We start from the raw sequence: 18086 nt of genomic DNA on the forward strand, positions 1-18086 counted from the left end.
ATAATTTTGCACCCTACTTGAGCCATGCCCACCTCTATTTATTTTTCACCCCTCTCTCCAATTCTGCTGTATTAACACCGGGTTTAATATATTTTGCTTCCATCTCTCTGCCCTGCTCTACTCTACTTCAACGCTACTTAGCTCTCTCTACTCTACCAGTAGACTACCACATCCACCTGTTGCACAAAACGCACACAGCAGTGTTTCCCCTAGGATGGAGTTGTAGCAGCGGAGGTGAAGCACACACATGAAAAATAATTTTCACATGCGTGAAACTTTTTTGTATGCTTGCAAAGCACAGCCTGCTGGGATGTTTCTGTGTATCTACTGGCACCAGAAGGGCTCTTTAGGACTAAGTACATACAGTACATGTGTGCACAGTAATGAGCAGGTGAAATGTCTGTCTAGCTTACATATGAGGAGTCTCAAGATTTAGGATCATACAATTTTATTGAATATAATAAAGTAAAAAGTCACATGACATGCTGCTGTTTTGTGCTATGACCTATTTAAGTGTTGGAAGTTGTTATTTACGTGACAATGCCTGAACGCAACACAAGCTCAGCACGAGTGCCGTGTTGAGCTGCTGTGTGAGCAGCGTGTTTGTCTGTGCGTAACAGCAGTCTGTTGATGGTTATTTACACACTGTCCATTTCAATAACTTTGTCAGCTGACAAACTGCACCGGGCTTGGGGTCAGGTGTGGTCAGGAAAATGCGGCCCGAGCCGCTCTAGCGTGCTCACCTGTGTGTGTGGCGGAACTCCGCCGTCCGCGATACAGAGAGCAGAGGAGAATTGTTAACGCGTGACCATGTAGAGACAGAAATGACACGATGGCATAACACCATAAATAGTATATTGTTATGTTATTATATGAAGCGTCCGTCGCGCAAAATAATATCAATGGGGGCTGTGGGCAGGACATTGTTACACAGCTGTGCCTGTGACTTCAGGCAGAGAGACTGCTGCATCAGAGCAGAAGAGCACGTTTTAAATTACATTTATTTTATCAGTTAGTTATTAACTTTTACTATTTTTAGCAACTTGCCCGATCGGGCAAGTGAGGTTGTTAGTTTACATGCCGACCTTGAGTTTTACTTGCCCCGGGCAATCAGGCAATCCTTATTGTTGAGCCCTGCAGTGTGTTGCGTTGTCTTCTGGTGTCATATGATCACACCTGGATATTAACAGTATTCAGTATTCTTTCTGTCCCTTCGTCCTTTTCTGAGCATTCATTATTTAACATAAATGTTGTTGCGGTCATATGTTTCCACCTGTAAAGCGGAGTGATACAGGCAGAGTTTAAAGTCCCAGTGCTGTCATGCTGTATATCAGCACTCATGAAAGGCCTCCTGTCCAATCAAATTGCTCAGCTGGAACTAACTAAACTAAAAGAACAAAATGCAGAATCTCTGTGTTTAACAGCCAAATCTGATCCAAATAAAAAATTCTGATTTGGGGATAGCGCTACAAAATTCACGACACAGCAAAAAAAAAAAAAAAAAGAGTGTGTCGAGAAAACATGCGAAAAGGTGCATATCACAGACTTCATATAAGAAGTGGCCCGCTGTATTTTTTGTGCCCTTAAATACATTGTTTTGAATGTAGATGCACAGCAGGCACGCTCAGATGCAAGAGCCATGCCGTTGCAGCTTGCACGTGATCCCGACCACCTCCGTTTCAGGGCACAATGGCTGCTCCCCAAGATAAACAGACTTCAACTTTTGGAACACAGCAGCACACACCACATGTCAAGTGACAAGGACCAACCAATCACAGCCAGCATATATCTTTACCTTCTTCCATAAATATCAGTCTGTGATAAATAAGGAAAAGTTCATTATTTTAGTGCAGGACTACCAGAGCTTTACATCTGTTCCACAGACAGTGTTTTTGGTCAAATACAGTACAAAACAATGCCTGGAAGAAGATCAGCTCTGTAATCAGGAAGTCTGGTGAGTAAGCTATGACACAGTGCTGGTTAGGGTCACTTAGTAATGTCAGACAGATGCCTCTGTGCCCTTGAACGCTGGCACACAGTAGGCACAAGAGTAGCGCCCAGCACCTGACCTTGCATTTTCCAGGTGGTTAAAGACACAGCATGCATACGGCCCTTTAAACCTGCATTCTTTCTAATGGCCAGCAGGGGGCAACTTGGTTGGAAAAAGAAGTCACAAAATTACCCAACTTCTCACTTGATTTATAACCTCAGTAAACATTTTCAGAAGAAGTTTATGGTCTTAATCGCTAGTTTTAAGTCTTCTTTAATACACTATGATGTTAATTAGGTAAATTACGGTCACATTAAAAGTATAATAGATGATAAAGCAGAGGATGCATAAAGGCCGCGACAACCTTTGTGACTGACGGGTCGCTACAATGGTGACCTGTCAATCAGGATAGATGCGGAACAATGCGCATCCTCCCCAGAACCACGCTCTTATCCAAATATGGTCACATCTGGCTCTAAAAAACCAAGATGGCGACGGCCAAAATGCCAAACTTGAGTCCACAGACCAATGGATGACGTCATGGTGGCTAAAACCATTATTCTATACAGTCTGTGGTACAAATGCGAACGCGAACACACACACACACACACAACCACATATCATTGTAATATTCTCTGAAAAGGTTAAGCCCACTAGTTATGTCTTGACAAACCCCATCTCATCACCACACACACACACACACACACACACACACATAGAGAATGAAGGCTTCCTAATGAGCCCTGTGTTGGTATGACAGAGTGCCGCAGCTGTGCTAATAGCTGAGTTTAGCCGGCTGCTCGGTGTCATTAACAAACCCTTCACCTTAGCTCACCTCTCAGCTTCGACATTAGCTCTGCCCTGACGGTCTACACCAATTAGCATTTAATTAGCATTTCGCTGGGCAGAGACAAGCAGGAGGAAAAAAAAAAAGGTAAAGTGACCACGGCTATCAGTGGCAGAGCGATTCATGTTGCAGGAGCTGGGTGAATATTTTCTGCAGCTGTGTTTCTGATGGGAATAAAAGAGTTGAGGAGTGAGGTGAAGCTAAACGGTGCCTCTCTGTGTTGATATATGGTCATGACAACATGAGTTAACCAAGACTGCCCGCATTACTACAGAGGCCAGACAGGAATATATTTATAGTATTAATATTCTTAATCATCACAGTATTAATCATGTGGCTGCTTCTGCTCTAGTGATACATCCTCGCTATTTTCCACTTACAAAAGAGCAGCTTAGTGTGGATGAAAGAACAAAGAGTGAGGACATGGCCTCTGGGTGTGTACAGTGTGTATGTTTTGTATATGAGCAGAGTCAGGGTCATGAGGGATGGAATTGGGGAGGAGAGGGCATGAAAAACCGCATCTATAAGGTCACAGGAGCAATCACTCACTTTAACAGGCAGTATGGAGGCATATCTCACGTACACACACACACACACACGATGCCCAACGCATTTCTGCTTTCTCATCCACTCACCTAAATCTCCCTCCCTCCCATGTTCACATCACATAAACCATCCCAAATTTACAAGCCATGACACTCCCCTCTCAACCTCACATGTGTTGAAAATGTAAATCAATCTCACACAACACACACACACACACACACACACACACACACACACACAAACATGCTCTAGCTCAGCCTGCAGCAGTGCATAAATTAACTCTCAACCCTTCACACAGTAACCCACTTACAAGGTTAAACAGCCAATTATGGACTTTTCCATTTACACACACTTGATATTACTTGTGATAAACAAAGAGCAGAAAGGCAGAACTGAGCGCAATTTAAAATGTTTTCAGGCCTTCTCCGAATGTACACATGCATATTTGATACACTCTCACCTACTGGTTTGTGGACTGCTGTTTTGAAGCCTCAAGTTCGGCATTTCGGCCATCACCAGCTCAGGTTTTGGAGCCAGAGGTGACCATATTTGGACAAGAGGGTAGAGATATGTAGAAGTGAGGGGTGGATCTGGTCCATAAGCCCATTTTACACTGCCTGTTTAGAGAGGCTGTTATGCCGCCTCCCTGTGCTGTATATACGGTACGATCTCAGAATGAGGGGACAGAGTTGTCTCCCCTCTGAGCTGGAAACAGAGGTGGTAACAGAGCGACCTCTCTTCTCTGCAGGACAGGATGATGTGCGGCACGGCTGTGGCGTTTGGATGACGTGTTGTGCGAGTGACCCTCCACGGCAGATTTTAAAAGTAGCTGGTAGCAGCTAGCGGCTAACTCACAGGACAAAAGCCTTACCCTCTGAGCAGCAGAGGGCGAGGCCAGCCGCCATATAGCAGAGATGGTAGATGGTTGTTTTTGCCATGTTATGCCATTGTTATTGTTAATAAAGCCCTGCTGGCGCATGTATTATAAGTCACACTAAAGGCCAATGCTACTGTTATACATTAAATTCCTGGGGCTGTATTCACAAACATTCTGAGAGTACTCTAAGAGAGCTCCTAACTTGATTTAGGAAAGTTCTCAGAGCAACTCTGAGCAAGGAAAGGACAGAAACTTTTATCTTACTGAGGAGGTGTGGTCAACCTTGTTGCTAGGTGTGATGCTTTCTTTTAACAGATGTGACTGGTTGTCACAGACACCCCCTTTTGTAAGCCTGCAAGGTGTGGACACCCAGTGGAAAATAAAGTGAACTGCATCACAATATGAGCTTGAGTGTTGTCATTCAGTACATTTAGATACACAGCTTAATCGAGCTATGCTCAAAATTCGATTTTGGCGTCTAATCGGACTTCTGTCCTTGTCCCAGTTTACAAGCAACTGAGAAAATCGAATTACTGACGTGAACGTGTCCTCCTCCTCAACACTACGTGGCGATATGCGTCATTTCAGCGGGTTAATACGGCCCCCTTTCTGGTTGACCTATTACGTCACTTAATAATAAACAACTGGAGTCAGGTGGCAGACTGGCATTTTCGAACAACAGCAAGATGGATAATTGCACAGCTTTGTTCATCTCGTACGTAATGTACGCGTTACTGATTGTGCAGATAAGGTGCACGCTATCCCTCGTGGTCATGGTGATTTCGAGAGGCAGACAAGAACGCCGTATGCTGTTGGAGGGCTACAACAATAGCATGTCTTGTCTGTTCCGGGGTCATACGCCAGCGCGGGGGGGTGTGGAGCATGCGCACATTCATTGTCTAGTTTAATTCAATTACGGCGTATACATGCCGGAGAAAATCGAATTCCAATCGCAGTATCTGGGTGTCTTAATCGGAAATGGAGAACTCCGATATTAGTCAGAGTAACGCATTTACATGCACTTCAGTTGTCCAGTTATAGTCGGATTAAGGCAATAATGCGTTTTTTTCAAGTGTCATGTAAACGTACTGATTGTTGTGGCCCTATAGTGCGATCTCTGTGGGCTATAGAGTCAATAACGCCTCACAGACAGCCTCTCACTCTACCAGCCCCGCCCTTAAATATGCACAGCTTTGGGCCTTAATAAAATGTAGTGAGATATGCATTTATCAGGCTTCTGATCAGCCAACATCTTCTTCTTCTTTGCATGACTGGCCAACATGGCTTTAGGGTTTCAGTTTGTTCTTGATGTTTCTGCGTTTTCATTCGGACAGAGATTTTTTTTATAACAGCGTATGTGAATGGATTTTTTTTTTTTTTTTTTTTGGGAACGAAGGAAAACCTGTGTCCATGTGAGCTAGGCCTCAGTGTGGCTAAAAAGCAACACGCTGCTTGTTGAATTAAAAAAAAATGAAAAAGAAATTATTTCCAACATTTTTCTACTGAACAAATAAACATTGAACTGAACACAAAAGGCACCAATAAAAAAAGAATGCTAGCATCATTTTAAAGTTAAGTTTTTTGACTGAATCTCACTTTCAACTCAGAAAAAAAATCACTGAGTGCAATATGACAGTCTTTTGCAATGCATGTATCACACTTATTGACAGCTGACATTATGATGTACGGAAATATGATACATTGTGCAGCCCGAACCTACACGTGGCTGGATACACGAGGATTCTCTCACATACACACATACAAACACACACACAGTCCCAGCCAGACGTGACAAATTGATGCTTCCACAGCGGAACGCTGTCACATCGATCAGTCAAAGCTGCAGACACACACAGAGTCGCTAACGTGCAATTAATGAAAGGAACACACACACTCACAGTTTGGAGTCTGATGTCAGATAACTCAGCTGAGGTCGATGTTACAGCCGGACTGATTCTCGTGTGCGGCCGCTCAAATTTACGAGTCTATTTCACTAACGAGGCCGTAACATATGCTGAGTGATGCATTAGATCAGAAAATATTAATGCGAAAATATTTCATTTCACGTTTCAATATTTGGGTGGGTGAGTTCTAATGTGAACTATATATCTTGATAATTAAGGGCTGATGGTGATGCATGAGGAAAAGTTTGAGCACGGCAGGATTCTGTGTCGTGACTGTGAAGTTTCAATCAATCAATCAATCACCTGGAAGCACGGCTGGCTCATGACCGTCAGCGGCCGGTTCTCTGGGGTGTAGGAGTGTCTTCTGATTCCTGTCACGCCGTCAGGCAGATTCAGGTGTGGGGAAGGCGGCGGGTCTGCTGTTGGCTGGTGATAGCGAATCAGCTTTGCAGAAGGAGCGTACCCTCGTCTGCCTGCATGAAACACACACAGATAAAAAAGGGGGGTGGCCATGTTAACATATAAAAGGGCTTGAATTAACAACTTTTTATTGACTGTCGATTGATCTGCAGATTTTCTCAGTAAATAAATGTGTTGTTTAGTCAACAGAATGTCAGTCACACTTTTCCAAAGCCAAGGCTGATGTCAACAACTTGCTTGTTTAGTCAGACCAACAATCCAAAACCCAAAAGTGCTCAATTTAATATCATAGATGACTCAAAAAAGTTTTATCTAAATTATCTTAATAAAAACAATTCACATTTAAGAACCTGGAATCTGTGAATTTTAAACAGCTTTGCTTTAAAGAATATTTCACCTGCAAAATGACCATCTGTATATTGATAATTCACTCTGTATTATCTTAAATTTGTGAAGAAGTTGTTTTAATTACATGCCTCCACAGACCAAACCATTCTTCATAAATTAAAGTAACCAGGGGCAAAACTATATCGAATCATCCTTTTAAAAACTCTAAAACAACTCCTGCAGTATAATCCAAGTCTCATTTATCCAGTCATATGCTCTGTGCTCCCAACACACATTAATTTTCGTTAAAACTTAACAATATAAACACTTCCATCCACCAGTAGTGTGACCAGAGTATGCCTGAGCATGCCTGGGCATATGAGCACCACTTGAGAAGAGTTTAAATGCTATGTGCCGCTTTTTAAATGATTTAAAACGTTTAAGTGAAAATGCACATTTGAAAAGCACTGAGCACATGGCTGGATATATGAGATTTGGATTATACTCCATGAATTGTGTGAGAGTTTGAAAATGATGTTTTGATTTTATGTTGCTGTTGTTGTTAAACACGACCCCCATTTACTTTAATTCATGAAGAGTGTTCACCTCTATTGTGTTTTCCGTTCACAGTGGAGACATGTTAGAAAAAGTTTTCTTCACAGATTTAATATGACACATGGTGAGAAACTGTTATGAAAACTGTCATTTTGTCATTGTCATTTTTGCGTCATTTGAAATATGACGGAAAATATTAATTTTTAAAATGCTGATGACTTTTTTTAATGACTGTTAAATTTCATCAGTAACATTAAAACACACTCTTAAACATTCAAAACTGAATTGAACAAACTTTTTAATGTAAAGTCTGTATCCTAACTTGTATGTAACCTCCTCTCAGTGTTTAATCCAACATTAATAAAACAAAACTATTTATGTTCGCTGTATTTGATTGTTTTTAAAGCTGATTCCAGTTTTCACAAATGTGTCCTCTAAATGTGCCACCTATCTGCAACAGTGCCTGGCTTACTAACTTACTAATACATATGTACACAGGACATGTGATTGCTGTTTAATTGCAATGACAACAAACATCCGCACGATGGCACCAAAGAGCTGCATTAAGAAAAGCTGCCTTGGCATCAGACAAGCGTCAGTATTCGCAGCATCTGTCATTCCTGAGTTTCTAACTACAGAACATTTTATCCTCAGATATAAATAGGGCACTGTGGGTACACTTAAACATCACAGCACAGGCAACACTGTCTCAGAGACAAGTGAGAACTTGACATGAGCCACAAAGACGCGGCTAAACAAAAAAAGGTTCTTGTCGACTGCTGTTCTTATCAGAATGTTGATTCTTACCTCCTGCGTCGACCAGCCATCTTCGTTTGTCTCCCCGGCTGTCTGCCTCACTGATAATAGCCACCAGCTCCCCTTTGGCCAGGTTCAGGTCCAGGTCCCGGCTGCCCACCACCGCCGCCGCCACCTGGTAGATCTTTCCAGAACCGTGCTTATCTGTGAGCTGCTTCAGACGGCGCTGAGAGGATGGACTCAGAGGCTGACAGAAAGAAACACACCAGGCAGAAGAGAACGTAGAGTGAAATATAAGGTGACTGAATATTAAGTAGACCTGACAAAGGTAAAAAGGACGGGATATGTCTGACTTAAAGGAATGTTTAAATTACTTTCTTCATAGAAAATAGACGACCCTTAGTTTCAGGTTCTAACTGAGTGCAGAAAACCTTATTTCTGCAGATTTATCTCATTCAAATTAGAGAACATCCTGCTGTTGACCAATCAGAATGCGGTATTTTGAGGGCCCAGTCCTCACATTTGTACCTTAACTAGTCTTTTACATTAGCATTTGTGAAAATGATGAATAAATGGTTGTTATCCTGAGTCACAGTACATACTTTTAAAGAGATTCATGTGACTCTGCATGTCAGGCTGAATTAAGTCCTACTCAGAATGACAGCTCAGCAGAAACATGAAACATTTCCTGTCACTGAATACGTGAACATGCCGGGAAGTGATTAAGAAAGTCGCAGAACAAGAAGAAGCACATTCAGAATCTTGTCATCTACAACTGATTTGTGACTCATGAGTGACGTAAAGCTGCAGATATAATTGGCCGTGATGACTTGGCACATTCTTCCGCTCGTACAACATGTTTGACAGTGATGAGCTCAGTATTATCACCTGTCAGAAGCTGTTATCTACGCTAAGATTATTATTATATCCTAAAACAAAGCATGACGTGACTGCAATCTGCTCATTCAGTAGGTTATTAATATACTGTAGGCTGCCTGGCAGGTTTAAGGAATGTGACCCAGTTTAAGACATCTGACAGGTTGTGGAGCAGGAAATACAGACAGCTGGGACACACGTTAAAGACAAGTCATTCCTTTATCCAAATGACTACAAGAAAACAAATGCTTAATCATGACTGTTGTCAACTAGGGCGACTGGGCAATCGTGATATGAGACAAGATATTGTGTTAGATTTTGGATATTGTAATATCATGGGTGTTCTTTTACTGGTTTTAAAGGCTGCATTACAGTAAAGGGATGTAATTCACAGAACTTACTGGAGTGCTCTAGCTGTCATATCATTTGCCGTTACGCACTTTGCGATTACATCACCATCACTGATGATTCTTTATCAAAAATCTCACAGTGTAAATATTTTATGAAAGCACCAATAGTTAACCCTACAATATTACTGCAACACTGATATCCAGGTGTTGCATCGACAATACTGTGATATTTGATTTTCTCCATATCGCCCTGCCCTATTGTCAATCATTATCCTCTCAACAAATGTAACACTGCTGCTATTCTAATCTAGAACATTAACAAGCTAAAGTTAGCATCTTACATTAGCAGCACACTCAGAGCACGTCTGAGGTTGGCCGGAATTTGGTTACTAGTTTTTAACATATTTGGTCATGACATGAAGTGTTGCACAAGGGTTGAGGTTGAAATCTTGGCAGTGCTGGATAAAAAAGTCAACAGATCAGGATTAGTCCTCTAGGACCTGAGGCTGCAGAGCCACATGCAGCTCTTTAGCCCCTCTGCAGTGTCTCCCTGTGGCTTTGACAAAAAATTACATGAAAATGAGGGTTATTTTTTTTAACATTTTAATTTTCATTTAGAATTGTCGGCCTAACGTGATTCATACATTCTTCAGTTGTAAAAATTTGTACCCTTCATACAGATTAAAGACAACAAAATGTGCCTGTGCTTCTACAACCTGGGGCCTTTACCAAAATTTTGCCAAACCTAAATAGCGTGACATGTCATGAGTCTCCCTGGCTAGGCTAGCTATGGATGACACATCCATTAAAGGAGAAATCTGGGAGGAAAAGATTTAATAGTGCATGGACAGATTTGTCGTCATCGCCAATGGTGCAAAGTTAAAATCTCAAATAATCTTAAATAGCCCATTGCACAGCTGCCACCCTGTGATTAGTAAATGCTCATTTAGATCCATTAGTATTGTTGAGAGGCTAAACTAGAGTTAATGGCTCTTTTGACCGTAGAGGTTGCTGCCACTCAAGGACATGAATACCTCTGCTATTTTTTTAAATGGCAATCCATTGTATAGCTGCTGATATATTTTAACCCAGACCAAAGTGTTTTTTGAGCCACGCTGGTCACAACCGTCTTTAGACTTTTAGATCGTTTTAAAAACCAGACAGCTTTCTATTTACAGGAAATTAAGAATATAATGGGAATTTTCTTTTGTATTATTTTTTTTTATTTAAAACAGGGACCAAAATGCTATGGAGAGGAGGGCCTGCAATTGTATCAGGTTGGCCATGGCTCCCTTCAGGCAGACGAAAAATAATTGGAGGCTGCATTACTGTGGTGCAATAATTCTTAAGCTAGCATGAAGTTAGTGGTATCTTGTGACACGAGGCAACCTAAGGCATCCATTAGCATTGAACCGTGTGTATAGCTGGTCAGGACAGGGGCGGAATAATGCTCCAAAGTTAGGCTACATTTTGGCAAGCGAACAGCTAGCATGGACATTTTCATGCTGAGTTAAACTAATGCAAATCTAAGACAGTTTGATGGTGTTTAATGACCGGTGATGGTAAAAGCTTTTTTTAACTGAGAGAATTATTGTGGTTGGACTGGAAACAAAATTGTAATTATGGACTGTGAGGTAAGCAATTAACTTCCAAAAGACAGAGGATATGTTTAACAACCTGTCTGTGGTTACTGGTTCTACAGGGCTGATGGCAGCTGCTAGACTGGTCTCAGTCCACACGCGTGTCACGTGACTCCTGCTACTCATACACGCACATTCTGGTCATGTAACTCCACGATTCAATGAGCATTTTTAGTAGACCGCTGTCAGGTTGTATGCAGTTGTCAAGAATTCTCAAACATAAAAGTTATGTTATCTTGAACATCCCTGACTGCAGTGTTTTATGTTGAATAACTTTTATAGAGGACCTCGATGTCTCCTGTGACATTTTGTCCTTCACCTCATGTGACATCTTCCTGTTTTGGAACATTTAGCGTTGTGGAAATGTTTTGAACCGAACATGTGAATGCCAATTAAACAGCTCAGATTTCGGTGCACCTGTTGTTGTCTTTGAAAAAAGGAAACGTGACGGAGATCAGGTGTAGAGTGACAGTTTGTTGTGCTGACTGCTGTCCTAACCTTATTGTTCTCTTATGGTCTGTTGATCACTATGTCTGTCTATCTTTGACTTAAAAAACTCAGCCTGCATTTCAGAGGGTGAATGATGCATAAACACACAGGTTACACCCTGATCAGTATTCTCAACAACCCAACAAAACACACTGTGACACAACAGTTTGAGCTCCGTCTGTACCCACCTGGACGAAGGGTGCGTTGAGGGTCTCCTCTACACTTCGACACAAAGTCTCCAGGCTCCTCGCACCTCCCAGCACTGCAGACTCCGCCCACTCCCAGAATGCACCGGGGTTGAGAGAGCTGTGAGGGAGCTGCAAGAAGAGATTTCAATTAAACATCTGAAGGTAATTAATGTTTGTGTCTTCATTGGTAAGAGCACTGGAAGAAATGGTGCCCAAATGTTCTTTTGTTTTTCTGCTTTACCTTTTCATCTGTGTGGATAGAACACAACACACGTGAGATTACCTGTTGTGCAAAGCTCTGGAACAGTTGCTCCATGTCTGAGGCGAGGTCTTTGTGCAGACAGCTGAACGTCCCCAACATGCTCCAGATCATCTGCAGAGCCAAACCATTAAACTGAGGAAGTTCGTTGAGGAGCAGCGTGTTGATTGTCCTGCGAGGAGAGGCGAGGTTGTTGTAGAGTTAAGAGACTCAAAACACAGGATTGGACATTTGAGAATTAGAACTTCATGATAAATTTTTGTGTCTGACAAACAAGCAAAATCAGATGACACACCTATAGTTTTCCAATACACACTGAAAGGGGTTTCCCGTCACTTAAGCTACTGTTATACAGACAACCAGCCTCGAGAACAATTCCTTCTCCTCACATAACCAAATTTGGCCTGAATCATGCCGGATCATTTAGCTGAAATCACGTCAGGATAATAAGTTTATGTCAGGTCACGTACACTATATATTCACACACTAAGCGTTAATGCCAGGTCATCTACACCATAAGGTTTACATGTTAATGGAAATTTGGATTTAATTAACGTTTAACCCTTTTTATTAGACGTGCTCTAAAAGGTCAAACTCCATTCTTAACATCATGTCCAAAGGGTGTAATCATATAGACTATAACAATTCCACGTAGGAGGCTGTAATAATAGAGCCACTGTCTGGTTTGACACAGACTACATTTACATGCACAACATATTCCAGTTTTAGCCCTCATTCTAAAAAAGATCATATTCATACTAAGCTGTTTACATGGCAAATAAAAATGAATATTCCAGTTGGATTCCTGTTTACATGCAGCTGTGCACACTCTGATTACCGTGCCTGAACATGTCATTCATCACATCAAAAGATTGAAAAGTAGAGCAGGAGGAAGAGACCAAAGATGGCGGCGCCCAGATGCAGCGTCCTGTTAACGGCGTCACTTTAATCCTGTCCTGTCCATGTTGAATGTCTTGTTTGCTACACGTTCTTTACTGCGCCTGGATTCATGTGTAACGACATTTCATTCACTGTATGCTGCTGTATTTAAAGAATGACAATAATGATAATAAACTGACTTGAATTGAGGTGTTGCTTGTGGCAGGAATTTTTCCACCAGTGGAGGATTTCTTCATCCACGCACACACAGCCTCCTTCTTTCATTCCTGCAACCACTCTCTTGAAAAGGTTGGTGTAGCAATATTTGTGCATGTCCAAAAGCTTGTCGATATCCACGTCTTTCTTAATGTTTTAAAAGTAGGTGTGTTCCTCCTTGCAACCAGAAATGTGTGCTTTTCTTTCAGGCATGCATCTCTACCACAGCCTCGCAAACCTTTGGTGAGTTGGTTTATGTACAACTCACAAAACTAACTGAGAACTGTAGAAAAAAACCCAAATGAGATGTATATTCCAAATGCACTGTATACATGTCCAACATGTCTTAATCAGAAAATGCTACAATCGGAATAAGACCTACTTTGGAATAACCAAACGGGATATGCTGTTTACATGACCCGTATCAAACTCAGAATATTGTCATACTTGGAGTAACAGTGGAATATTATTGTGCATGTAAACGTACCCACTGACTCAGACTGGACTTTGTTGGTGGAGTATTTTAGGGTCAAACAGCTGCAAATATCAAATTGAAGACTAAAAACTTTTGTTATTAAAAAGAACACCAGCTTCAAACCACGGTGGAAGTCTGGTATATGCCAGACTTTCCACCCATCAGTCCAGCCTGTAATTTTAAAATGACCCTCTCTCTCTACCTGTATGTGTTGGCCACCGCCTGCTCCTCGTAGCTTAGATTGGATTTGGCTTCTATCACTTCATAGTCAAGCAGCTTGTCCAGCCTTTTCCGGATCAGGTTCCTCGGACCCACCAGGAGGTCACGGAGCGCACACAGTGGCTTGTGGATTAACGTCCTCATCCTCTTTTCCTACATGGAAGAATAGATCAGGTCAACTTTTCACAAATAGTGTGTTTATTTTGAACACTTGAGCAGTTTTGGTGCAGATGCTTTTATCTTTTTTTTAACTGCAACTACTAATGCAGCAAATGTACATGTAGTATTTGATTTACTGTGGTGTTTCTGCTTTAAGTTAAGTAAAGAATTTGATACTCCTGGTATCTGCATGAGAATGTGGGGTAGACTCACAAACGTAGGCAGAATCCACTGTCTGAGAGCGGTAGTGATCTCCTTGTAGCATATAGGTGCCTTCTCTCCGTCCATATCAAAGTCAAACTCCTCTGTTTTGCAGGCCAGGAACCCCTGAAGATCAACAAAGAATAATCTGTCAAACCTTGCTCACATCTCTGACGTCTGCTCATTTTGATTAATTAAAAGACTGCGGAATAAATGAATTCACCAGTGTTTGCTTTTATTTGTTTTCTAATGTTCAAACTGGTTGCCAGGTCCAAATTAGAGGTTATTAAGAGATAAAACTGTCATTTGTCCCTGCGAGAGGACAACTTTAATGGCCTGATGAAAATAACTGGCCTTACGTGAGGAGGTAAGAAGTAGGATACAGTGCTGATCCTTGTTGGTCGGGAATAGAAAGAGGAAAAAAACTTGGGATAATTTTAGAGTGGAAAGGTACACAGAAACTCATGTGTTTTGACCTCAGGGCCTCTGAGTTTACACAGTGTGACTCAGAAACACATGGCAACATGTGCAAGAATGAGTATTAAGTTATGTTCCACTTATTCCACTTCTCCACTGGGCACACGCGACCAGAAAGTCACCAGCTATAGTCTCTGGGGAATTAATAACTCTCTTCACCTTTCACTTAAGACCTGCAGGTGTTCTCAAACAAGACTAAACCCCCAAACTCCACTGTGATTGTTGTATTCACAGTGAATATGTGGAACTGAATTAGTATGATGGGAACAATTCCGACAAATTTACTCAAGATAATCAGCAGACCTCGTTGTGAGCAGTTTCATATAGGAACTATTTTCTTTCTACCAAACTACACACACCAACCGCATCACCGCGCAGAAGGAAGCAGGAATCTACTGCTAGCTCACCTAGCGTCACTGAGCTAGCTAACGTTACAAGAGTAGATACACGCTTCCTTCTGCACGATGATACATGTAAAAAAAGTTCCATTATACTGTAGAGGAGGCGAACACCTCTATGGCTGATATCTCCAACACTTGGTGAGTCACACCGAAGAAATTTAGATTGATAACCAACACAGCAGGTAAGAGGAAAAATATACATTTTTTACTGGGGTGAACTGTCCCTTTAATGTATGTGGCAGGGAGCTACAAGTTTACATTTCCCAAATCCTGCCAGGTTTAAACATGGAGACACCACAGCAGTTTGTCTGAGAGGTGTCAACACGAAAAACAAGACAAAACAATCAGTAAAAAGTAGATGACATGTTCAGTGTTGAGTGAGATGCCTCAGTTAAAGACAAAATGTTATATAATACATAATATTATCCATAAGTCAGCAGAATGTAGAACAAGAGCATCCTACCTGTAGGTGGTGCAGATACGTCTCCACGTTCTCCAGGAGCTCCAGGATCCCGTGCTCCAGAACATAAAAGAAACCTTCCAGGGCGTCAAACTCTTCATCCACCAGCTAAAGCACAACATACAGGGACACATGCATTTATACAGTGAGATGAAAAGATGTTAAATGTACTGTATGCCATGACTTTAAAAGGTCATCTGTGGATTATTTCCACTCTATATAATCATTATAATCACTTGCAAATACTATTTTCCATGTGCAGTTATGCAGTACCGGTACATTCATGTGTTTTGTCCACATGGTTTTTAGATAGACACATGGCTCGCTCCTGTTCTCTATCTGAGCTTTACTGCTTTTCTGCAAAGTCTTACTATGTTCATCATTAGTTTCTACTAATACACACATGGGAAAGGTGCTGCTAGTTGATTCTGTCCTCTGAAGCTGTTTTAGATTATCAAGTTATCCCAAATATCTCTAAATGGCAGGAGAATACACAGAAAACTGGGTTCTGCTGAGTTTCACAGTGCGATTCCTTTATATTCTACAAAGGTGCAATGCAGCTGTAACCTACTGTATTTATACTGAATGAGAAATGTAAAAAGATCAGTAGGCAAAGGAAGTGTAACAGAAGGAGCAGCTATTAAAAATTAAGCCACAGGAAACGTGTGAGGATGCTCATGGGTGTGAACTCTCGATCAGACCAGAAAGACCTTATTGTACTGACAAGTGTAACTGTGGCAAAACGAGGTGTAGCAGGCCAGAGCAAACAGCAGGCTCAATAACAGGTCATAAAAGACATTTTCTCTGCAGGTAAAACACAGATTAATCATTAACCACTGTGTTGCAGCTGGAGAGAGGGAGTGTCTTCTGGAACACTGTCTGTGGCTCATAAATGTGGAAGAGTTTCCTTCAGTATAAGCCTCCAGAAAAGTAACTAATGCGTTAACACATTTTTCTTCTTTGCTTCAAAATAGAATTATGTCATGGTTTCCTACCGGTGGCGGACTTGTTGGACCGTGTGAACACAGCCTCCGTCTTTCATTCCTTCAGCCACCTTCTTGAAAAGGTCAGCGTTGTGATATTTGAGCATATCCAAAACCTGTTGATACCCACTTCATTCATAATGTTTTAAGTAGGTGTTTTTCTCGTTCTGACCAGAAATGTGGGCAAGTTGATTTCTGTACAACGTATCCATGACAACGCACAGAGCCGACCATAAACACACAAGAGGCCGTGTAAGAACTCCAATTGAGACGCATATTCCAAAGGCGTTGGATCCTCCTGAGACCCGTACATTTGTTTGGTATGCATTTTGAATTTCTCCTAGCTATTTAGGATTAATAGGACCTGATAAGTATAAAAAATGAAACACTGTCAACATAATTAAGTCCCAATGTCCTCAAACGAGTACTTCCCTTGTTATTGCTTCTAATATAAGTCGGGTTTTGGACCTTGTCCACTTTTGTGTCGGGATCGGCTGCAGACTGACTTGGCAGAGATGGCTGCCATCTTGTTTTTACATGGATTGGTGTATTGTGGTCTCATTACCACTACATGGGACAAAAAAGTGTCCACACACAAGGACAACAGGTCTAAGTTAAACAGAATAAAGTATAAGGTCAAGTAAACCCAAAATGTGATGTCCTCACGTGAGGACGCAGGGTCTCAGGAGGATATACAGTACACTCCAAGGAACACTATTATAACTCAAATATCGTCATATCCTACGTCTTAGTTGCAAAATGCTTAATTTGGAAAGACACCTAATTCAAAGTATCTAAATGGAATATGCTGTTTAAATGACCCGCGTCAAATCCAGAATACTGTCTTACATGGAATAATAGCGGAATATTAGTGTGCATGTAAACTTAGACAGTAATTTGTCAGGGAGTTAGGTAGCTCTATGCTGCTGAAGCACAATTCAGCAGGGAGGATGTTTTTTTAAATGAGGGTCATTAAACGTCAGGCCTACCTTAGGAACTATTCCAGTCTCATGTTTGAAGTGCTGGCTGAGCCTCGCTGTCTTCTTGGCGATGCTGTGGGTGTTGAGGCGGTTGATCTTGTCCTTTATGGTCAGAGTCTCTGTCTTCTTGTATTTGTCAGCTGCAATCGTAGTGTGAGGGACAGTTAATCTGGAGTACAGCACCTGTCCTTGTGTTTAACTGTGACTCTGAACAATGTATTCACTGTAGCTGCCTTCCTCTACCTGTTGTGCTACACTGGGAATTAAATCTTTGACCCTAGATGTACCAGTGTCCTGTTGCACTAACTGGATCACAAAGGACTGCACCATAAAAGGGAATACCATAATATTTTCTGTTATGAGGTTATATGATAACAGTGTATTTGATGAACATTTCTTACCAACTTCTCTGAAGCGTTTGTACTCATTGATGCGACAGTTCAAGGCGATGGAGGTGTGAGCGGTCTGCTCCAGGAGTGCATACGCTGGGTGAGATTTGTCAGTGTGTTTCTGGATGGTCTGCAGGAGGAGCGGGTACCGGGCGATCCGCTGCACCGGCATCACCAAGAAGAAACTCAGAGAGGTGGCGTTTACTTCAGGCCTGGGGAGATG

General features: G+C 41.7%; 1 protein-coding gene across 4 annotated transcripts in view; it reads right to left on the bottom strand.

The window, feature by feature from the left end:
- The window catches only part of arhgef37 (Rho guanine nucleotide exchange factor (GEF) 37), a 45753-nt gene that overhangs the window by 6656 nt on the left and 21011 nt on the right, over positions 1-18086 (bottom strand). For all 4 annotated transcript variants that reach the window (XM_049586431.1, XM_049586430.1, XM_049586428.1 and 1 more), the window contains 9 exons: positions 17876-18075; positions 17484-17614; positions 15515-15619; positions 14186-14299; positions 13797-13966; positions 12049-12196; positions 11766-11894; positions 8274-8469; positions 6468-6637 (listed from right to left, as the gene is read on the bottom strand). In XM_049586431.1, coding sequence (XP_049442388.1) covers positions 6468-6637; positions 8274-8469; positions 11766-11894; positions 12049-12196; positions 13797-13966; positions 14186-14299; positions 15515-15619; positions 17484-17614; positions 17876-18075 — 1363 coding nt within the window. The remainder of the gene's footprint in view (positions 1-6467; positions 6638-8273; positions 8470-11765; positions 11895-12048; positions 12197-13796; positions 13967-14185; positions 14300-15514; positions 15620-17483; positions 17615-17875; positions 18076-18086) is intronic.

Source organism: Epinephelus fuscoguttatus, linkage group LG9, assembly GCF_011397635.1.
Source record: "Epinephelus fuscoguttatus linkage group LG9, E.fuscoguttatus.final_Chr_v1".
Taxonomy (NCBI): domain Eukaryota; kingdom Metazoa; phylum Chordata; class Actinopteri; order Perciformes; family Serranidae; genus Epinephelus; species Epinephelus fuscoguttatus.